This window comes from Lonchura striata, chromosome 3, assembly GCF_050655825.1.
Source record: "Lonchura striata isolate lonStrDom1 chromosome 3, ASM5065582v1, whole genome shotgun sequence".
NCBI classification, from domain to species: domain Eukaryota; kingdom Metazoa; phylum Chordata; class Aves; order Passeriformes; family Estrildidae; genus Lonchura; species Lonchura striata.
Genome location: NC_140705.1, coordinates 102,652,864 through 102,676,532, shown reverse-complemented (window position 1 = coordinate 102,676,532; position 23,669 = coordinate 102,652,864). Strand labels below are relative to the sequence as shown.

Below are 23,669 nucleotides of genomic sequence, written 5' to 3'. Positions count from 1 at the left end.
TTATCCCGTCTAGGATTTACTGCACTTGCTCTGCGATATCCAAGTGCAAACCCAAACACCCATGAAGCACATTGATTCCTAATCTTAAATTGGTTTGTTTTTGTTGTTTTTTTTTTTTTTTTAATTAGTGTAAAAAAATACCCAGTACTCCACATCCTTAAAAGTATGCTTCAGTCCAGCCAAATGGAATATAGGCCACAATCCTTCTGGAAGGATGATAAAATTATTTATTCTTACATTAGATTATGTACACAGTAAAGACATTCAGCTAGAAAAATGCCTCTGTTGTAGTAAGAGATATTCAAACAACTACAAACTATGAATAAATACTTTAGAAATGTATCGTGTGCTGATGTAGAAATACCCTACGCTCTTTTGGTTACTTACCCAGTACAATATTATTGAAAAGTTTTTTGGTATTCTTCATGCAACATCAAAATTCTTCCTGATATTCATGCTATACAACTTTTTTTTTTCTTTATTAAGAATGGGATGAAATTTAAAACCCGGTTCACAAGCAGTAAAAAAAATCACTGAAAATTTTAACATAAATCTCTTAATTCCTGTACTAAAACAAATTTAAAGAAGGTTGTCTTTAAAAAAATTAATCTTCTCAACTAATTCTTTATAAAACAGGCAGTACTTCAAAAGGGATGTTTCCATCACCCAGGATGAATTTGTGCTTCAGAATTTTAAAAGGAATATTTATGGCAAAAACCTAAACCCAACCAGTAGGTAGAGGAGAAATTGCAGTAGGAACTGCCTAAAACCAAACATGCTTCCAAAATCTGTCTAGGAAAACACTAAACACTTATCCACATCACAATGCCATCACCTACTCTAGCAACTAGAAATGGAGTTTTAATAATACTTAGCTCTTTTCATGCTGAAACTTCTACACAAACATTTAAATAGCCCTAATGCTTCTGCAAGTATTATTACCCCCATTTTACATTTGGGGTGGTGGAGGCAGAGAGGGCTGGGAATTTCCCAGGATCCAGGCCACACACATCCTTTTCATCTTGCCTCCCTTGCTTGTCCGAGTTCTTTATCACTTTCTGTATTTAACACTCAGTGTACTGGAGAGCCCCAGGACACAGGGATGGTACATTCCCATCAGTTGTTAGTGGTTATTATGCAAGTTGTGTGTCACTTTGAAAGTTACATGACAAATATTAAAGTAATAAGCGATATGAAAGCCAGGCTCAGGGTTGATGTCACAGAATGGCACAGCACTATCAAAACAAGCCTGCTCTTTCTGAAACCAAGTGTTATGCCTAATTCATTCTGGTTTACAGCTGAAATTACTCTTGAGGTCAATGGTGGCAGTACACAAGAATAAAATTTGTTCCTCACAATCTGTCCCAGGAACATAGGAAAGCCCCTATGGTGGCTCAGTACATCCTGACATTATAAAACAAAAAGGACTTGTAGATCAAAACTTGTACCATGAGGTACAGATTACTAAGGTCTCTTCCCCTCCACCCCTGAGTTAGAAAATACATGTGTCTGAACTATGTCCTGAAAACCATTTGGGAAAGTGAATGTCTAGCAATAAGACTGCAGATACAAAATAAAGTATTTTGCCTTCATCTTGGTATCAGTCCTTGGCATTCTTCATTTTACCACATTTGCCCTCCTGAATTTTCTATCTTATGCTTTTCAGTCTGTGCCCTGTATTAATTTTTATCCTGCCTAGTTTACTCTAACTCTAAAACCAGCTTAGTTTCTTGCTGTCTCTTGATAAGCTTTGGAGCAATGGATAATGCTGTGGTGTTTCCCTACCTGTAAGAGATGAGAGATGCAAAATGCTGCCACTTGTAATAACAAAATCACTGAGTATGCAAAATTACATCCCTCTTACAGGCACCCAAAGGGCTTTAAAAAGGCACATGTGTTCTGTGTCACTTGTTCATCAGTGCCTGACCTTGGTGGTTTTAGTGTGTCTTCAATAAACCCTGTACAATGCACACATTCCTTTGCAATATGGAAGGAACTTGGAATAAAAATAAAGATCTTCACACATCACAGTCAGCAGCTGTGTCATCCCTTAACAAACACTAGAGCCGCAATGATTGTCAAAATTGGGTTCTTACAGCAACCTCACTCCCTAATCTATTTTCCCCCTTCTTCCCCAAACTTCTAGGAGAGAGGAAAATTGCATGTTACATAAGTGAGCTATTCCCCAAGCTCCTCCTGCCTTTTGTAGAGCTGGTAAGGCCAGAAAACATCTCTTTTGCACAGATGTGGAAGCAAAAGAACCGGAGATTTGCCCCTCTTCCAGCAGTGCAGCCAGGAACTGGCAGGCTGGCCAAGTGCCCTGCATCTGGTCATGTCCTGAGAGGTGAGAAGCACCTGCAGCTTTTGGCTTCAGATAGGAACTATGAATGTTTACCACCAATGGAAACCAGTCCCAAGGCACTAAGCAGGAAAGGACACAAGAAAGCTGTTGTGACCTGGGGTACTCTGTACAGCTGAAACAACAGGCTAAAAAGGTAGGAGGCATTGGCCCCTTCCTCTGGGCTTTCTGGAAAAATTCAATTAAAACAAATTGTTTTAAATGCTTTCCCTGCCTAACTGAAGCCATTCTCCCTGCTTCAAAAATCCAGGAGATGGAGGGATCAAGACATATTGATTCAAATTTGCTAATGTTGAAATGTTTCCATTGCAGACAGAAGAAATGCACTTGCATTTCTGGGCATGGCTTCACTTCTGTCTGAGGGAGAGAAGCCCACAGGCCTGCCTGGGCTCCTGGGAATTTACTGGAGGAGGTTCATCTCCAAATGCCAGTCTGGTGATGGGAGCCAATCATTCCCTCCACCGTGGACTGAATCAATCTGGATTGAATGCATGTTTGCACCAACCTGGACTTCTAGCTGCCTTAAAAATGCAGTCTTGAAGAAAAGGATAGAAAAGGAAAGGCTGATGCTTTGGCAATTCATTATCTGTCCTGTAGTCCAAAGTCATGAAACAGTCTCAGTAGCTTGACTGGTGGCAATTTGCTATTGCATGGCTGGTGCTCACCACAAAAACAGCTCCTCATGCTTACAGCAGTCACATTGAGTGGGCATGCTTTTCACAATTCTTCCAGATCAGTTAGATCCACGACCACTTTCAAAAAGAGAGTATCATCTCTGATGTAGGTGTTCTTTGTGCTCTCCAGGACGGTGTGCGGCACAAAGCGCGGACAGCCGGAGGCGATATTCATTTCTCCATCCGGCCTTTTGAAACTGCTGCTGTTGGGGTCAGCTCTAAAGACATCCACGATGTGATTTTTTTTCCCACTTTGGTCCAGAAGCATAAGTGTAACCTTCTGCTTGAAAGGCCACAGCAGCAGCGAGTCAAACTCACCCCTCATGACCACGAAGTAGAGGGAGATGTGCGTTCCCTTTCCCGAGCCGTCCCCATTCAGGTAGGCTCTGGCACACAACCTGTACCCACAGCGGCTGGTGTAGAAGGGCTGGCTGGCTATGGACAGCACACGGCCTTCCACTGCCTCTCTTTTCTTCTTCTGGTAGTCTGTGATTTTCCAGATTAATTTCCCATTGTAGCACGTGCCTTCCAAAAGCTTAAATCGTTCTTCATTTTTATTGAGCTGTGCTTTGTGAATATTGATCTGGAGATCATGTTTGCTGGACTGATCTTCTAAAACAACTGAGAGAAGAGGGGGAAAAAAAGAATTATCAAAAAAAGAGAGAGACACTTGGTAAAATAAAATTGCCAGAGCCCTGGATAAAATGAGCACTCAAGAGTCAAGCTGGCAAAACCGATCTACCCAAGCCTGCTGTTAACTTTTTTAAACTGTAATTGCAGCTGGTAGTTGAATAAGAAAAGTATCAACTATAAATCGTGAATGCCTGAATAGCACCATAGCCTCCATCACAGTGCAGGAGCCAAACCAAGGCCAGTGCTGTGGCTCTGTGCCCCTGCAGTGCCACTGGAGTTCTGTGTAGTAGGGATATGTGGGAGAACACCACACACACCATCACAATTTGGTGTCAGAATGCAAAAAAAGAAAGCCCTTTCTAGTAGCACCAGAGCCTCTACTTAGCCCCCAGTAAATCAGCAACCCCTGCTACCTGTGCAGGGAAGTGCCAACCTACCTAAACGCTGGTCGTACGTCTCCATCAGGGCAATCTTCTGTCTCACGTTTTCAATTGTCTCAAACAGGGGCTGCAGGTCTAATTTACTTTGCTGCTGGTTTGCCATCTGTATTAGCTGTTTCACTTGTGATTCCAGGCGTGCAGACTTATCCAGGTGACTGGCCAGAGCCTTCCCAGTTCATGCCATTGGAAGAGGGTGGGAAATAGAGGCAAGAGATATCCATAAAACCAGATATTTGCTTTGAAATAAGATACTGAAGTCTTTAGCGTGTCAGCAGTATCAACAATATGATGCATTCAAAGTGCTCTGCTGGCTTAGGAATTTATCCCAGCACTCCTTCATGATTAATTCAGCACATTTACAGACTGAGAAGCCATCTCTCATTCAGAGCCCATTCACACTGCACCACTTCATTCAACTCATTATTCAAATTTACACCTGCACATTTGCCCTGGGCATCTGACCATGTAGAATTTGTACAGTGCTTTTTGCTCAGATCATGTATCCAAACTTCTGTATCAATTAAAATTAAAAGACAATACCATATTGTAAAAAAATGAGAAGGTCTTGGGGAGATTTATTATTGCTGTGCTATTAATGGCAACTATTACTGGAGAAACATATTTCAGGATGCAAAAAAGCAATTGGTAACAAAAGTAAAATCAATGTCTCACCTGAGTGCTTACCATCAAGTTGCTATTGTTACCAAACAGTTGTGTATACTGTCTGAATTCTTTCTCACACTTCTTAATGGCATCTGCTAGCTGCTGGATTTTGATCTCTTTACATTCCAGGTTCTTATACAGGTCAGATATCTACAGATGGGAAAAATCAGAGTATAAATGCTAAGGAACACCAAAATATACAATGAAGAAATTACAACGTATCTGACTATATAAGAGACACTCAAAAAGTTAACAATGCAAATCCTTCAAGTGAGCTAGATAGAGCACTCCTTAATTCACTAATTGTGAATAAGCACTGAAAAGAACTGAATAGATCTGTGTGGCTCCAGGTGCAAAGAGGCTCCTATCTCTCATTCCCATCATGATGATCCATTCAGCTCTATAGTGGGATAATATATACTTACATGCACAGGTGCGTGTCTGTTTCTATGTGTATGTATATGCATTTTTTTTCCTCTAGTGAGGTCTAACCAGCAGAGATGAGTCAGTGAGGGATACACTCTTCAAAACTTCAACGTTTTAGCAGTTTGGGACTCTTATTTCTTGCATAAACAAGCAAAGAGTAAGTCTCCCCTCAGCTTGGATCACCTTGGTTAACAGGACTGGGCCTACACCTGTGTCTCCTGCTGGGAGCCAAAGAAGTGATCTTGAGCAGAGAGGTGCTTGCAACTGGCTCTGCTGTCCTCCGTGCTGCCTCCACACAGAGCAGGTGACCTGGGCAGCTAAAGGCCCAGGAGCAACCTGGCCAGTCAGTGAAACTTTAAAATACTTTATCTCTAAACTCATATCCAGTGTAAAGCAGAGACTGAAAGCAAATGAGGTGAGCAATAGCAAGGAGCTTCCCACTGTGCTTGGTGGAGTGTATACATGCCTGAGCACAGAGAGGTTTCTCTGTAATTGATTGACTTCACTAGAAGAGCTTATTTTGTCTTCTGAGGTGTGAAAAACCACAAAAACAGTCTTTTAAAATGTATCTGATCTAAACCAGGCAACAAATGTAGAATCTCATATCATCCCCTAACCAGTCAAGAACTGCTGAAGAGTGCTCATTAAATATGACTTACCTGCTCTTCCAACTGGGAGTTCTTGTCTAAAATCTGCAGCATGTGTTCCCTCAGGGCACTGTTTTCATGTTCAGCAAGTTTCCCTCTTTTAACCTTAGTGAGGCAGAGGGGGGAAATGAAAGAATAAAATAATAACATAAGCAGATTTTTGAAAGTGTTGGTAAAAAAATTATTGATGCTAACATTCAAAATGTCTCCTTTATGCCTTGAAAGTGAGGGAAGGACAGTCCTGATTCTCTATATTTCAGCTTAGCCAGCAGAAATGGTTGTGAAAGGACATAAATTAGTTATTTTAATTATTCTGATTGGTCTGGGAGACAAAGTCCAGTCCTGGTACAGACAAAGATCAGTAAAACAGTACCTTTACATGACAGCCGTACTGCTTGTATGGACAGTCCACTTCTGCCTCGGGACACACAGCATGGTGCTTTTCAATCTGCATGTATTAATGAAGCAGTTTGTGATCAAATAAACACTTAGTAGTTTGAAGCACTAATAAAATCTAAATGCCTGCAAAAAGGGTGAATAAAGGCCATTGTCATGACATCACCAATCACTTTACCAGGAAAATGAGTATTCAGAATCAATAAGCAAGCCAGGTATTTTTCCATGCTGCAAAACTCCAGTGGTTTGCTGTGACAGAATAATCCACTTATAAGATGGGAGATATATCCCTTTTAGGATTGAACAAGGGAAACTCTTAGAGCAATGAAATTTTATTGGCACTGGCCAATGGGGTCTGCAGAATAGCTTTCAGTTCTCATAAATTCATGTGATCTGCTGAATCGCAGTATCAGGAAAAAAAAAATAATAGTACCTCTTTTTTCAGAATTATTTGTGAACAGTTTTGGAGACAAGGCACAGGATAATCAGGACAGTCATTTTTCTCATGATTCTGAAGAAGAAGAAAACAGAACAAGGCAATGGCTTTCATTTTTGTAAAGCAGTATATACAGAGGAAGATATGCAAAAAGTAATCCCAAACATAAAAATGCAAGCCACGTATCACTTTTTTGTTCATAAGAGAGCATCATTAATTGGTATGATTTAAAGTGCATTTATTATACTTTTTCCTTCAGCTACTCAGCCAAATTTTTTTTCAGGAATTAAGTGCCATTGCAATGTTGGAAACTTTTGATTCAGCAATATCAAGGGTAAACAGGTGCTATGGATTCCTGGGAATGCTTCATAATCTTACCTCTATGTTAATGAACACCACATATGTATTACAGTACTGGCACCTCTCTTCTCGGAATTTACACTGCTGCCTCAAGTGCTCCTTCAGGTCTTTGCGAAGAACTCGATCCCGACATCCATCATTAGTGCATTGCATGCATTCAAACAGACACTGCTGCAGATGCTCCTGCAACACACAGCAGCAGATTAAATGCCAAATTGTGACCTGGCACATTTCCTCAAATAATCAATCACCTCAGCATTCAGAATATGAACGAACACTGCGATTTACAAAGGCTACATAAAGCAAATGGTTCTTAAAAAAAACAAAACCCTAAGGCAAAGCTGGAACAAGCTAAAAGCTGTAATATATGCCACTTACAGAGTATAGCTGCCATAATCTTTGTACTTAAGCCATGTTACTACAATAACTCTGAAGACAATCACGGGAATTTAGCTGATCATGAATACACAGAGCTGTCATGAAAATCAAAGGCTTCAAAATTTGATCAAGCAAACCAACCTGATATCGCCCCAGAATTACTTTTGAACTGCAATCAGGAAAGTTTTTGCAGAACACATGCAAGTTGAGAACTTCTCTTTTACAGCAGTTGTCTTTGAATACCTGTAAAGGAAGCAAACAAGCCTTAATATGCAGTCACCCTTAATATGGGTCACATGGGATGTTATAAATAATATAAAAGAACAAAACATCACTACAGATCTTCTAGGTGTTCAAGTGTAGACACCATAATTGTGAGTATGGCTCTTGGTAATTCATACTGAAAATTTGTATTGAAACTATAAATTCAACCATTTATGATATTTCTAGTAAGCATAGGTTTCCACCCCCCCACCCCCCCCACCCCCACGTAATTATTCCAGAGATGCTGATCCATCCTATAACCAGCAGGACTAGTAGCACAGGAGCTGGATAACCACTGCCAGAGCCTGCCTGTATCTAAGAGAAAGCAGCTGGAGCTAACAGGCTCTGAAAGCCAAAGCAGCTCTGTGCATGCTCCACTCTGTTCAAGCAGAGCCTTTGGGATGGGGGCAGTGCTGAGGTATCCTTTCTGTCACCTCTGAGAAGCAGCACCGTGCTCAGCTGCGTGTGCAGAAACAAATGAAGCCCCCAGAACCAGCTCTCAGTCTTATTTAGAGATCTTCCCACATTGCTGTCATTAAAATTTGCAAGAAGTAGAAGATGGCAAAATAAAAACAAAAATCCTGTGCACAGTCTGATTATAATTTCCTATCAGGATGAGGAGAGAGAGGAAGGAGACATTTCATTTCCCTGGAAAATTTCTGGCAGAACCAGTATATAGTATACTTTTAAGCTTTGGAATATAAATAAGGACCAATGAATCCATTATAAAACAAAACAACCAACACCAACAATAGCTTGCAAAATGCAAAGGATTAACTTCTCTTTTCATCTAAAAGTTACCCAAAAGTAAATTAAGTCTTCAGGGTTAATGAGAGCTAATGGAGATAATCAAGCAAGCAAATTATAGCCAAGTTAAAATTAAGACAATCAGATAAACAAGATATCCCAGCATTTAAAAACCAAGTCAGTAAAATCTCCATTAAAAAAACAGATATCTGGTGAGTTGAGAGGATTCAAAACTTTGTGAAATTCTTCAACACTTTACTAGAAATACAGTGGACTAAAATGAAATCACTTTAGAACATGAGGTATAAAATGAAGCTTAAGCTGGACAGCCATAATCCCTTTCTGGGAGAGCATCACTGAGTACACTGCTTCCTTTAGCATTATTTCAGAGACAAAAAAAATGCTCTTCCCTGAGGACTAAAAGCCACCTTATTCTCAGCTGTCTTGCCTTTCCCATGTAAATGCTGACTGCTGAAATAAAGCTATAGCCACTTACCTCATGCATTTTTATTGTTTCTTTGTCAACAGGACAGGTGGGTACTGCATTTAACTCTCTAGATCAAAAGAAGAGTTGTGTTAACCCGCAGGAAATTCAATTTACTTTATGAAATTGGGCTATGCTATAATCTGACTCTGACAGAAGTCAGCAGTAGATAACATAAAAACAACAACAAAAAGTCCTTTAGAAACACTTTCATCTGGCAACTACACAGCCAAATTCTGCCCACAGCTCCAAGAGAGCATAAAGCAGCAACCATGAATACGTAACAGAAAGCAGAGTCTGTCCTAAGAGTGTTCAATGGCAAAAACCACAAGATGTTTTTTAATTAAGAGAACGTTGTCACTTTCTGACCATCTGCAGATCACAAATGTCATATCTCAGAAAATCTCATTGTGTGCTTTAAACCCAGCCTTTGTCTACTAGAAGCAGTGCCCTCCTTGTTACACCAGTAAAAGAAGATCTAATGGCTTCCTTCTTAAAAAGCATAGAAAGTGTGTAAAATCCAGGAAAACAGTGATAGGCAGTGCAAAAGGAGTCAACCCAGAGACAAAGCAGCGAACATGAAGCATCTGAAGTTCACAAAAGATAATGTGACATCCATCCACACAAAGAGGCTCCTCTGCAACCTTTCCAGGTGAAATCCTGCCCTCAGGTACACCAGAGTCCATAATGTATTCCCAGACAGGTCTGGAGGGTAATCTCTTTTGCACCAAGAAAGAGAAATGTCAGCAGCCTTGTGATCTGACTGCAGCATCAGGTAATATGAACATCAGTTTATAATTCTGCTAAATTCAGAGGAATTATACAGAAGCAAATGAACACAGCCTAATCTAACCACCAGGACCAACACCGTGAGATATCAACGTGGCCAATTCCTCTTAGAAGAGCACCATGGCAGACAGACAGACCACAGCAGCATCTCACACAGCACTATCAGCTTACATCAACAGTTTCTTCACGCTGACTTCCCTGCGGCTCACCAGCACCGGGTGAGGTCTTTAGAGACACCTTTAAAACCCTGAGCACGCAGTCACTGGGCTCAACAGAGCCCTTCCACTGACTCCTTCAGCCTCCCACCAGGCCGGTAACATTCTCACGGCACTCACTGTTGATTTACAGAAGACGTGGGCTGCTTTTTTTAGGCAAGGGAACAAGGGGAGCTTGCGGAGTCCGCTCTCACCTCAGCGCAAGGATGCACTGCTGGCAGAAGCGGTGCCCGCATCCCGTCTGGTGGGGGTTGCGCAGGACCAGGTGGCAGTAGGTGCACTTGTACCGCTCCTCCAGGCTTTCCACAAACCTGTAGTCGGCGTCGGGCTCGAAGTCCAGGGAGCTGGCGCTGGAGGAGTTCTGGCGTGTGAAGATGCCCGAGAGAGCGGCGGGCTCGTCACAGGCCATGGGAGCTGCACTGGGAAGCGAAGCAGCCGCAGGGAGAAGCTCTTCAAACGCTCCCTGGCAGCCTCTCTGCCTCGGCTACCGCTTGCAGCAGGCTGCTGCTGGCAGGAGGGCTCTCATCTGCAGGGGGGAGACAGGTTTCAGAGAGAAACATGGTGCCAGCTATGGAAGAACAACAAAACACTCACAGAACCACAAAAAGATCACGCTACAAGCATCAAAGCACACTTCTTTGGAAAAGAGCTTCACAATCTGAAAATTATTCCACAGAATTGAGATTTTTATGGTTTGGCTGGTTTTTGATTTTTTTTTTTTTTTAAATTTTCTTGCAGCAGTTCTTAGTTTTAAAAAACGACAAGAGTCTCAGATACAGCTGGGGAAAGCCGAGGCCAAGTTTTGGGCTTAATGTTCACCAGCAAAGTCTCCACTTAAAGTAAAGCCCACCCATACGACTTTACAAGATCATTGCACTGGTTCAAGCAGGAGATGGCTTTGTGGTTCCCCAGCAAGGAGCATGCAAAAAAAGAAGCCAGCAGGGGGATTTTACCTTCTGTTTCGGTGTTACACGAGTTGAAGCCTCTTAACTTGACATCTTTCTTTTTCCCATTGATCATTCATTTCTAGCAGTAAACTCTTATTTTACTTAATAACGTGCAAGTTTTTGGCTATATTAATTCTGTCTGAAAGAAGTGGTGGGAAAAAAGAAAGAAAAGCATGGTTGCAATCAGAAGTATGGTGTTTTTCTTTCAACCTACCATAACTCATACACAGCACAGGAATGCAACGTTAATTTTCCAGTAGGAAAAACCATCAACATTTGTTCCAAGCCTTAAGCCACAAACCCTGAGATTTGTCACCAGTCTTTCAACCTTGAAGTTTTTATTTTTTTGCAAGTAGCTCAAGCCCTAGAGCCACTCTGGTTGGCATTTCTTGCAGCTTTGGACTCAGATGATGTTTTCCTTACAGGGCTGTACAAAAGCACAACACACCTGAGCTTCCAGAGCCTCATTTCCTGAAGGAAGGGCTCAGTTTTACAGCTGTGCTGTGGGATGCTATTTCTTCTTTGTGTGCACCATCCACCCTGTCAGTCACTGGAGTCACTCTTACTGGCATCAGCACCTGTCTGAGAGCTCTCACTCATCTCCAGTAAGGTCACTGAGGGCATTTGCTGCTTTTGGATGGAAGCAGGGCCAGCACATGAGCATTAACAACCTTGTGTCTGGCATGAAACTGTGTCCAGTGCTGACACTCTGCCCTCCCTCCCTGCTGCAGTGGCCTCCTGGCCCACAAAAGCAGCAATTAGTGATCTGCCACAGAGCACCTTGGGCTTCAGAGAGCAACATCCATTTTCCTTTCCACTTTAACAATCCATACTGGGCGAGGAAATCCTGCAGACAGATAATGTGCCTGGTTCAAAAACACACCAAAGCACTTAACCAATTAAAATGTATTCCACAGCCAACATTTAAGTGCTCCTGTGGCTCAGCACCCTTGTTAGTGGCTGTACATAATATTCACCTCCCCAGCTTGTGAGAGTCTCCCTACCTTTTACCAGGCTGAATGTCTGACATACTCCAGCACAACTGAGTATCTAACATTGGTAGCCCTCGGGAATATGAACCATAATAATATTCCAGCCATTAAAGACTTATTATTCCAACAGGAGTTTTCAAATTACCCTGTTTGGTCCCTCCAAATGAACAGTCTCCTGCTTCAAACCAGACAGGGCTGTCAATTTGCTTCTTTCATTTTTAAACAGTTGATCTTTCCTCCTCTGAAAATGGGGTTCCCAGTTCCCTGACACCTAATAAGGAGCAATTCTCCTTTCCTCATGTCAACCAGACATGACAAAATGCAGCCTGAGGGATTGCCAGTCTCCAGTCTGGGCTGCCTCAGTAGCAGATGCCAACAGCAGAGTGTTCCTGCTGCTTCTAAAGCAGATGGAGAGCTGTCACCATTCACTTCCAGAGCATGGACCACCCACACGATGAGCTGCCTAAGAACTCACTCTGCCATCGGTCAGTGACAACCCTGAAACAAATTTCCTTCCTCTCTCTTATTACTGCTCTCTCTCCCATTTACTTGGCATACAATTTCCCCAATCCTATCATGTTCCAGCACTTACCTCATCTGCTGGTATGGTTTAGCAAGCTAATGCCACTCTGTTGTAAAAACACACTAAAATAAAACCACCACCAACAACAATACCATGTTTTACCCATTTTGCCTTTAGGGATCTTCCTTAACTCCAGAAACTCCAGCTGGGGTGACATATTTTAGGCAAAAAAGTTATGGGACACATTAAAAATAAACAGTCAGCAGCCCAAAATTCCATTGAGAAAACCCCTCCAGAGTTCTCACTGCTCATTATATCAACCAAAATAATTCCCATTTCTTTCTTCAAGGAGCCACTCTCTTGTGGTACAACACCTTCCAACTCTCTTGCTGAAATGAGAGCCTGTATTTCTTTAAACACCTTCAGATCCCACTCCTAAAAATGGAGAGTCCTGGCATCTCCATGAAAGCAACTTGTGCACCTCAGCCTCGCCCAGGACAGCAGTGCACAGCTGAGGGCACCTCAGGGCACAGCAAAGAGCAGCCCAGGTGAAAGGAGAGCTGCCTGCTCAGCAGCCAGAAGCAGAAACCTCCGAAGATGAGGAGCTCACCGCTGCTGCCAGCCTTGCAGGAGCTTTGCTGCAGGGCTTGCAGCTGTTCTGCTGGAAGAAACGGGCTGCTCCAGGAGAGGGGCTGTGCATGGCAGTGCTTTGCTCAAGCTGGAGAGGTGCCCGTGTGAATCAGCTGGGGAGACTCAGAGGAGCTGAGAAACAGCAGCCCCGTGCCAGGCAGCGCTCGGTGGGATGCGCTCCAAAGCAGCCCAGGCAGGTGCGATTCCCATCCCAGCACTCACCGCTGACTCGGGGCACCTGCAGCAGCTTTGCTCCCGCTCCTGCCTCCCAGCACACGGGCTCTGAACTGAAACCAAAGGGAAACCGTCAGGGGGAAAAGTGCTGCTGGCTGGCAGTGAGAGCAGCCCAGGGTTATCTGAATCAATTTCCTGCTTACGCTGATGCCTGGCCAGCGTGGGTAGGGGCTGAGGTAGCTTTCACTTCTGTCTGCTCACAGCTTCCAGCAAGGGGAAGCTGTCCTGCCTTTGTGTATGCTGCAATTTTTCAGCACACGTGTGAACTGTAACGCTGGTTTAAAATAGTAGAGAGCGGCAGGCTCATGCTGCATAATGATGCTCTTGTGGCAGACACGGTGCACGCTGTAAAGGCATTTTCACTGCAACTGCACTGCAACAGCACACACACAAAACTCCCCAATCTAAGGAGACTGAAAACCTACACGTTAAAAAAAAAAAAAGGATTCCCCTATACGGAAATAAATAGAATTAATTCTGCCCACACATAAAAAAGTGGTATGAATCACTAGAAGCCAAGCCCCAGTCCTATAAACAGCTACCCATGAGTGGGAGCTCAAAGGCAGTGCAGTACAAAGAGCTCCCAGCTGCACCTTTCCACCACTTCAGCATCCCAGCCTTGCCTGCATGAGCTGCACAAGCAAAATGCTTCTGGAACAGCTCTTTCTATGCAGCTGCCTTAACCTCAGTGGAAATAATCCAAGTGGGAGAATTTTCATAACAAAAATAAACTTTATCAATTGGGAGCTGTCTTGTTTTAACTACCACCACACCAAACTGAGCCCAAACATTTTCCAGTAAAATGCTCCACACTTAGAATTGCTTCTTGTTCAGAAATTGAGCAGAACATAATAATGAGAAAAATCAGCATGGCCGTGACTATAAAATTGCATCAACATTTTAAACCCATGTTCAAACAGCTCCTCTCCAGCACTGCTGCTCTCTATCTACAGCACCAGCAGTCAGAGTGACAGAGGCTGTGTGGAACCTTGATCACACTGAACTATGGTGGACAGATTAACTTCTTCTAGCCACAAAGACATACTTTCTGCACACAGGAAAAGCCATTCCTTATAATGTGGTTGCATTTTTTTTTTTTTTAAGAGAACATGTTTTTCCTGTTTTCTCTCATATGAAGCCAATCATTACCCCATGAGCTATGAGCGCACCATTACAGCCAAAACTTCCAGGACAGCAGAACCAGGCACGGGCACTGGGTGCTACCATGTCTCAGACTGAGAAGGGAAAATATCCAGGTTGTTATCACAGATTTGATCACCACACATGGACAAGAAGACAGGATCCCTGGTCCAGCTGCCCAGCAAATGGGGCTGAGAGCCCATCTTCTGTCAGGTTCACTGCATGAGGGCAGGGTGATGCTCAGCCACCCCCCAGGACTGGGGTATTCCCAGTAAAAAGCACCTTCCTCACCAGCTTCCATGTCACACATTCAACAGGGCACAGAAAAAAAGGTTATGCACCTACCTTTTTGTAGCTCTAGTTTAGCTGTGTTGCTTTGCCCTAAGACACTTGGTAGGGGCAAGTCTTAGAAGATGCCCTGCCCCTCCCTCTAAAATTGTCTACCTTTTATGGCAGATCAGACCTGTCTTAGGCACAGTGGGAAAAGTTTTGTCAAATTTGGAGGTCTAAGATCAAGTCACTTCATTTGGAGGTAACAGGCAGAAACAGGATGGAGGGGAACATATCTTGCATTTTAAAAAAACCCTCCAAGCTGCCTTATAAACTACTAAATTTATAAACAGATTAGCTGCCTCCAGTACTTTTGAATTAAAATAACAGAGTTGTATGATTTACTACTCTAAGGCCCTCCAAAACCCTGCTATTTTGGGGACAAGAAATATATGCCCCAACTCGACACACAGAAGAGCAAACAGTTTGCTAAAGAATGACCAAAAGTATCTATACAGTTTGAGATACATATTTAAGCTATAGCAAGTTATATGCAGTCATGTGGAAACAGGAGATGATGACATCTGACATCACTGGGGATCATCCTTGTCCCTTCCAGCCCACCAGGAAGACTTAGAACATTTTGACTGACAACAAAACACACTTGCAGAGTCTCCATATGGGAGAAGGCCCCTGGCTGCACCATGTGTGTCCCTGCAGCACAGAGGCTGAGGAGGGAAAGGATTCCCTGCTGCACCAACACAGACCCACTGCTACCACTCCGGGCTCGCTCCCACTTCACCTGGCAGCCAATGGACCTCGGGAACTGCTCTGCTGTTGTTCTAATCACTTCAAAGCTGCAGGGCAGTGACCAGCTGGTACCCAGGAGAGAGTATTTCCAACAGCAACAATTTCCTATTGGATATGTGCCTGAGCCCCCCTCACCCCCCCACCCCCGGGGATGTTGCTGCAGAGGACAGCAGAATAATAATTTTCTTTAGAATATAGACACCACTATGCTATTGAAGTTACAACTGTAATATTACCTCATCCTCAAGGCACAGTAAAACCTTACTAAGCAAGCATCAGTTTGCTCATCTCCATAGGCAAATTTTCACTAAGCAGAGTAAGACAGTAGGGTTTCCTTTGCATAGAGGTACAGTCAAGCATTACAATAAATTCCCATAAGACTAGACTGCATCAGGGTTTTAAGACACAGGTTACGACACAGCATTTAAAAAAAATTAAAAATACACTCTTACAATTAATGAAGTGTGTCTGGTGCTAAAGCAGCTTTGATTTTACAGCCAGTTTACTTATTTGCTACATCTACTGTTTTCCCTGGATGTTCTAAAAATAATTAATTAATTTTGCATTATCAAGAAATCTGTTTCTAATCAACACAATATTGTTATGCCTTAAAATAACCTAATTCACAGCTGGAAAATCACCTTGTTGCCATCACTTCTGCAGCGATCTCTGAATGATTTATCACCTTCCCAAGCACTGACAGAAATCTCAGTAAGAAGGCTCTGCCTCTCGCCCTTACAACAGCACGATACCACTTTGCCAGTTCAGAGGGTGAACTTGTTCCCTGAGATGTTTTTGGGTCTGCAGCCTAACCCCAACCCCTGTGTGCCAAGTCCCTGAACAGCCCTTCAGAAGTGAAAAATAATTCTGGCAAAGTGAAGCTCCTGCCAGCATTAACAAGACACATTTTGGTAAAACCATACCTGGAAACTGTAGTTGGTCCTCAATGGGGAGAAAATGAGAGAGAGACAGAGCCAGAGCGTACCAGCGTGAGCTTTGTGGTTAACACAGCAGTACAAGCATTTTAAAACAGCAAGGGAGTGGAAATCCCCCAGAGTAGCTTTGAAAAGATCATGCATGAAAATGTTTTAGAAGTGTTAGGATACAAGACAAGCCACTGAAAAGTATTTTGCCTTTCTGCAATGTAGGGACTGCAAATTTACCATCTGGAGCACCACAAGGTTACCAAGGACGTTTCTCACAGTTGGAATCCAAGATACAGAGTAGATTTCACCTTCCACAAAACTGGTGAGCGATGTGATCAAAGAAAAAGTACAAGGGCAGCAGGAAACACACAAGGACACAAGAAACACCCAGGTTCAATCCTGTAAACCCTCCACGGTAGCCTTGCAAAGCCGGGTGAAGCCATCCATTGCAGGATGTGAAGTGGCAGCTCACAGAGGAAGCAGCACTGGCTCGGTCACATCAGCTCATGCCACAGGCTGCACAGGCATGAGACATTCAAACAGAACTCTCAAACGGAAACAAAATACATTTTAAGAAAATAAACATTTTATTTGGTTTTGTAATAACTTAAGTGGCCATAAACCCTAATGGTTTTGTAGTTTCAACTTAATTGTGCACACAAGATTCTTGGCAGCCTCTCTCCCCAGTCCAAAATGTGCTGCCCTCGAGGCAGTGCCTTAGGCTCCATCTCTACCTCCACTCTTTCTTTATCCTCCTCTGTCCTCTTCCTTTGCTTTCTGGTCTCTTGTTTTAATTTTTTTTCCCTTCCTTTCCTGAAGTAACTTACTATATTTTCTCTGAAAGAAGTAATTTTAAAGTCTCCTGTTATTTAAAATACTAATTTTCCAAAGAAAGTGTCAATTCTCTTTTGTACTTAATGCAACATATACCCTCTTTGACCTTTTCCCTTTAATTGAGCTTTCTCCCAAAGCATTTCTAACCTATTTCAATTTCCATCTCCCCTCCCAGGAGGTATCTCAACCATGTTTTCCTGAATCTTCCGTGAAGCTCTAGAACAAAGACAAACCATTGCACCATGAAGTCAGTGGCAAAGGGAAAGACAAGCTGCCTCTTTATGGGATCAGTTAAATTGATTTGAATTGCATTTCTCAGCACAGCCTAAGCTCCCTTCTAAGTTAAGCTTTTTAACCCAGGTGTCCTTTCATCCCTGACACCAGCACCTGTCCTCAGGTTGCTTCCTGGTCAGGCTGTAGACTGCACACAGGCTGACACCAGAACAGCACAACAGCTTGTACACAGACTGTCCTCGAGCCTGCCAGCTCCCAGGGAAGGGCACATCCAGCTGGATTTCTCAAGAGGAGGCAGTGCTGCAGAAACTCTAGTGCTCTGCAAGCACAGCTCCAGGAAGCACCATCTGCTTCTGGGAAGCTTTGGGGAAAACCCCAAATGGAGAAGTTGAGTGGGAGCAGGATCTTAATTTTAAACAGTTTGACTCTGCAGATGAGTAGAGAGCAGCAGGCCAATTTTATTGCTCGTGAGCAGCCCTTGACCTCCTCCAGCACCAAACACAGTGCTGAAACCCTAACCAAGTTTCAAGCAAACTCAGGGGGATGAACTCAAGGGAAAAGACAGACAGCAGCAGCATTTAGGAAACAGAATGAAGAGACAGAAAACTGAAATAAAGAAACAAAAGTTACTGAAAAAAAAAAAAAGAGCTAGGGACAAAAAGCAAGACAACTAACAGGCTTTAATTTTTTATCTTTTAGAGTACTGAAGCCAAAGTGAGTCATCACTTTTCCTAACAAATAACTGGCCATTAAAAATTTTGCAGAACTAGGTCTTTGGGGCTTTCAAATTCACATCTCTTCCTCTGCCCTATAGGAACACAATGTTCAGGACTTCAGCTGATTTGACCACTCTGTTGGTTTGGCCATGAATAGCTGTTTAAAGCACAAGAGATCCTTGGTTTAATTTTCCATGCCCAGACCCTTTGACTCAGTCTTAATAAAGAACTTTATCAGCATCCATACAGAAATCTATGAATCAACTCAATGGTTATTCATCTGAATTACTAGGATGAGCTCAATTTTTTTTTTTAACCACACACATGTGTTTGATGACACGTAGACACACATTTTTCTAGCCACAGCTGTCAGTGAAAATACAACTGCTAATGTAAAAACCCAGTACTCTCAGGGATCCCATGAACATGCTGTTGGGAAAGTGGTGACAGCAAAGATGGTCACCATTTTCTTTTCTTAAAAAGAAAAAAAAACATCAACAGGAAAAAGGATGTGTTCTTAAAAAGTCCTTTCCATGAGGATAGGCTGGAGATGTACAGAGGCAAGAACCAGGAGTGGTGCTCTCCCACGGCCCCTTCTCCAAATGCAGTGGGCAGTGGAAAGCTGTGCTGCTCTGCCTGAGCATGCTGCCATAGCCAGGCAGCCACAGCATTTTTTGTTTCTTTCATAGGGCCACATTCCAGTTTCAAGCACATGGATATAGCAGACAAGACTGTGAACCATATGACTTAGCACAGGTCAGACCATTTTATGTCTCACAGCATCTACTTTGGGAAAAACTGCTTTGCACGTGGGTCCTAACCTTGAGGTTTGGTTAGTCACTAGGTGGTTTTGCATAATAATAGTAACTTCTATATTTTGATATAATCTTCTGCAAAGTAAGTTCACAGCAACATACAGGATCCCTGTATGCAAACATCAGTGTATTACACACAAAGACTTGCTTTATCAGTCCCACTCCCAGAGACAAACATGCTGAACTCCAGAGCACTCTGGGCAATCCCATATTGAAATCACTGTGGTTTACGTGCAAACAGTTTCTCACACACTTGTGTATTTATTGCAATATCGAGCAGGGGAAACTGGAAATTTTTGCAACATTTTTATTAACAATACAGCATGACTCAAGTTTCCTCACTTTCCCGAGCCCAGCCACACACCAGGGTAAAGAGGTTAGCTTCTTTCCTGGGCTGAGGGAAGATACTGGAACAACTACACATCTGCAGCCCAAACTGGCACTGATAAGGGATTGATGACTAACAGTGTGATCACTAACCCTTCGCAGTTACTGCTGAGAAACTTGGACAGAAAAGCCCCAGAAAGCAGAAGAAGAGGTTCTGAAATCCTCAGCTCAGGGCGCAGACCCAAGGGCACGATGGCTGTAAGGTGTCCCAGCCAGCTGGCTGGGTCCTGCAGCAGCAACCCTCAGGCTGCCACACTGCTCTGGGCAGGGAATGCTCCCAAGAACAGAATGTCTGCGAGACAAAAAAACTGCCTGAACCCCTGCAGCCACCAGCAACTGCCTCCACAGGATCAGGAGACCAAGAAAACTACAACTCACACACTCTCTGAAAAATCAGAGAAAGGAATATCTCTCCCTAGCCAGATAATTCTTGATGATTAATTATGTCTATTTATGCAAAATCAAAGGGTCAGACAAAGAGCTGAAGAGAGAAGGCTATAAGGGTAACTTGAAGGTGGGCACAAATAAAGTCCAGGAGATGAAGCAACCTTCAAATCTGCACTTGCCCAGTGAAGGGATTTTGCAAAGTGACCCAAGTAATATCAGGCACAGAATGAAGAGCTCCTGACCTGTCCCACAGCTTTGACAGTTGTGTAAGAACTGCCCCTGACTTAGAGAGCCTGTGTGCTGAAATAAAGAACTGTCTGGTTTCTGCTCTCTGCACTTACCTGAATTCTTTCTGTCCAAGTCTACAAGAGCAGCTTTCTAGCTTTAAAATCTTGTCCCCTCCTGGCTGTGATTCCTTACCCTCTCAAAACTCCACAAACACCCTGTGAGCGCCACAAGCTTTTCTTTCTTCCTTCATGGTGTTACTCTGAATCTGATCCTTCAGCAGCTTACAACTCTTCACTTTCTAACCCTGAAGTTTCCTGGGAGGTACTCACAGATGTGCCCTATCGCTGCAGACCATCTTTCTGCGCAGGCTGAACTCTCAGCCTCTCCTCTGACATCTGGGTTGTGGATGATGCCCAGCCCACAGGTAGCATGATGACCCCAAGCTTCCCCCACAGCCCTTCTTCTGCACAGCCCGTGTCCCAACCTGACACAACCAGACCTGTTCCACTCAGCTCCATAACCCTCATCTCCCTCTCAAGCTTTAAGTGTTAGATCTTCACAATACCTCACCAACTTCTGCTGCTTCATGTACGACACAGTATTTCTTGTCCACTAACACAAATAAAGCTTTCATCCATCACCATCATCCTCTGGTTTTCTTCAAATCAAGGGTTTAGGCTGGAAGGGACCTTAAAGATCATCTTGTTCCAACCACCTGGCCATGGGCAGGGACACTTTCCACTAAACCAGGTTGTTCAAAGCCCCATCCAGGCTGGCCTTGAACACTTCCAGGAATGAAGAAAACACCCATTTCCAAATGCTTATTTCTCTTGAAATGTAGTATTTTACTCATTTATCCACCCTGTGTGCTGCCACAGGGATCATTTTTCTATGCCATGGCCACAAGCACATCACCGCTCACTGTCCCTCCACTTTCCCACTGCACCAAAACCTCATCACTTTCAAAGCCTGTTCTGGTCTTCCTCCACTTGCCTCTGCATTGCCTACAATGATGTAAAGGTTTCCTCTCTGTTCAAGCAATGATAACAGGCTCCACTGCCTCCCTGTCATGTATTTGAGCAAGCGTGTGCTGAGAGGGCAATTTTTTTTTTTTTTTTCCTTGAGAGATATTAGCAGGCTGTTCTACTTCAAATCTCTTCTCCAAGATCTCCTTTACCAAGCAGCTGGGAACAACTGGCTTCTGACTCTCAAGGTGATCCAGTGGGTCCCACTGTCCCCTATTGTTCCCCCATGCAGGCATGTCCCTCCCTCCTGACTTGAAACTATGAACTCCCTTCAGCCAAGGGCTGCAGTTCTGCCTTCCGCTCACACAGAGGGGTCCTCGACCACAGCAAACACTTCTCTGCACAACAGAAATACGATAATCAAAGCTAACAGCAAAGGAAGTTGTCCTGGGTGGTTTTAGGCCGAGTGCAACACATCATCACCACACCTGCTCAAAAGCAATAATAAAACACAGTCCTCAGAGAAAAGATGATGATGTGAAAAACCAGCCAGGCCCAGGCTAATGCACAACGGCATTCCAGAGCACCCCAATTTTACCTTCATCACTAACCCTGCATGCTCTGTGTGCAATCAGCAGGGGAGTTTAAAAATACAACTGTTTCTGCTGCCAGCCTGGAGATGTGCCTGACCTGAATACACCCAACTATTTTTAGCACATCACTGCACTCCTTTCAGCCATCCCATATTTATAAAACGGAAGTTATGAGGAAAGTTGTTCTTGGCTGGCACCGGGAAGGCACAGCCAAGTTAACAATAGGCAAAGCAATTCAAGAAGTGCCAACAATAGGAGCTCTTCGTTTTTCCTTCTAAATATGAAGTGTTGAAAAGGTTTGGTTAAAGCCTGCTGCCTCAAGATGCTCCCAGAGTGCTGCTAATCAAGGAAAATCAGAGGACCCCCTGCACAAGCACAGAGGGGGGATTCCCTCCCCGCAGCAGCATTCAGCTGACACCAGCGGGAATGCTTGTTACCGGTCCCTGCAGTCTGAAGAGATCAGAGCTGCCAAGACATTCTCCATTCATCGAGCAGTCCCGGCTTTGTCTCCTACCCAACCCCCAAAATTTCAGCCCTGCGCCAACCTCTGGGGCGGGCACCGGGCCTGCCTTTCCCTCCGGCATCCCGGGGGGCGGCGGCCGCGGCGCATCCCGGGCGGGGCTGGGCAGAGCCCGGCTCCAGGGGCGAGGGCTCCGCCGCACCTCGCACAACTCCCGGGGCGCCAACTTCGGCTTTGCGACCCGACCCTCCGCGAGAAGAGCAGCCCCGCGCAGACTTCTGAGCACCGGCGGCACTTCAGGGAGGGAGCCCGGCCAGCCCCCAGCGCTGCTGGCCCCGCTCCCGGACGCGCCCCGCGCCCCGGCCCGGCCCCGGCGGGTCCCGGCCCCGGCCCGCCCGCCCCGCCGCACCTGTGCCGGCGCTCGCCGCGCTCCGAGCCGGGCCGGGGCCGCCGCTGCCGGCGGTGCGGGGCCGGCCCGGCTGCGGGGCGCGGCTCCGTGCGCGGCTCCGGCGGGCGGGGGGCGCGGCGAGGACGCGCTGCCGCCGCCGCCGCGGGCGGGAGCCGCTTTCGGTTTCATGGCAACCCCCGGGCGGGGAGACCCCGGCGGCGGCACCGCCCCGCTCCGGCAACGCCGGCGCTCCGGGCTGCGGGAGGCAGCGGCGGCGTGCCCCCGCCTCCTTAGGGACGGCGGGACCGGGACGTGGCTGGGGAAGGCTCCCGGCAGCCCATCCTCAGCCGCCGCTGGCCCCGGGCTCAGCACACCGCCCGCAGCCTCCCGAACGCCCGGCGAGGTGCGGGAAGGCCGGCAGAGCCGTGCCCCGCAGCGCGGGGAGTTTTCCGGGAGCGGCGCTCGGACACGGCGCTCGCTGCCCGCCCTCCGCCTGCCTCCAGGCAGGACAGGTAGCTGCTCTTTCATTATTTACACCTGCGGGACCGAAAGAGCGAAACAAAGCACATGCTAAACAGGCAAAGGACGCGGACATGCCACACGCCTGTTATTATTTGCTATTATTATATCATATTACTGTTCTATTCCGTGCCAGGACTACTGGCTAATGACCCGAGACGTGCCGAAGGGTTCCTTCCAAAGGCAGGCGACGCCGCCCTCCTCCAGCCAACAGAACTGATGCGAGGGCTTTGCTGCCTGTTCCACATCACCTGCTGCTGCACTTTGTTCTGTCTTTCACATTAAACCACTTCTAGGAAAACCAGTCTCTAAGGAACATTCCATCCTAGCACACGCACAAAAGCCCTAAGGCTAACAAAAATAGGAAACAACTGGGTTGTGTTATGTAGATTGTCTTCAAAGGAGCTCTAAAACCAATACTAATAAAATAGTTTCAGAGAGATTATTCTTTTGCTAAAATGACTCAGAATTGTCACTCCCGAGGGAGTCAGTCCATAGTGCCTGGGAACCCAGCAACGACATTACTACAACAGACACTTTTGAAAACACTCTCTTGCAAAAATTAGGTTGCCTTTACCTTTTGATTAGTTTTTAGGAAAATCCTGATTAGTCTGGGTACTACATGCTGGAAGTTCACAGGAAGATCCGTCAGAACAACAGGCATTATGTTTCTGCATTTAAATATTTATAAATTTTAATGAATAGTTTAGAGATGGGATCAGGTTCCCAAGCTGGTCATTGGTCGCACTATCCTCCCAGT

General features: G+C 44.8%; 1 protein-coding gene across 10 annotated transcripts; it reads right to left on the bottom strand.

Moving 5' to 3' along the window:
* Positions 1-204: 204 nt before the first annotated feature.
* TRAF5 (TNF receptor associated factor 5) lies at positions 205-22,505 on the bottom strand. 10 transcript variants are annotated; one of them, XM_021547546.4, is made up of 12 exons: positions 22,412-22,505; positions 10,865-10,997; positions 10,106-10,437; positions 8,920-8,977; positions 7,554-7,655; positions 7,053-7,217; positions 6,672-6,749; positions 6,216-6,290; positions 5,855-5,947; positions 4,779-4,919; positions 4,104-4,272; positions 205-3,654 (listed from the first exon to the last, which is right to left on the bottom strand). In XM_021547546.4, the coding sequence occupies exons 3-12, from the start codon at positions 10,318-10,320 to the stop codon at positions 3,077-3,079; spliced, it is 1,674 nt and encodes a 557-aa protein (XP_021403221.2). In that variant the 5' UTR covers positions 10,321-10,437; positions 10,865-10,997; positions 22,412-22,505; the 3' UTR covers positions 205-3,076. The 10 variants fall into 10 exon arrangements, with proteins under 10 accessions (XP_021403221.2, XP_085432144.1, XP_085432147.1 ...); XM_085576018.1 differs by having other exon boundaries at positions 10,865-10,993; positions 22,412-22,489; XM_085576021.1 differs by lacking the exon at positions 22,412-22,505 and adding an exon at positions 13,226-22,317 and having other exon boundaries at positions 4,791-4,919.
* Positions 22,506-23,669: the final 1,164 nt, after the last annotated feature.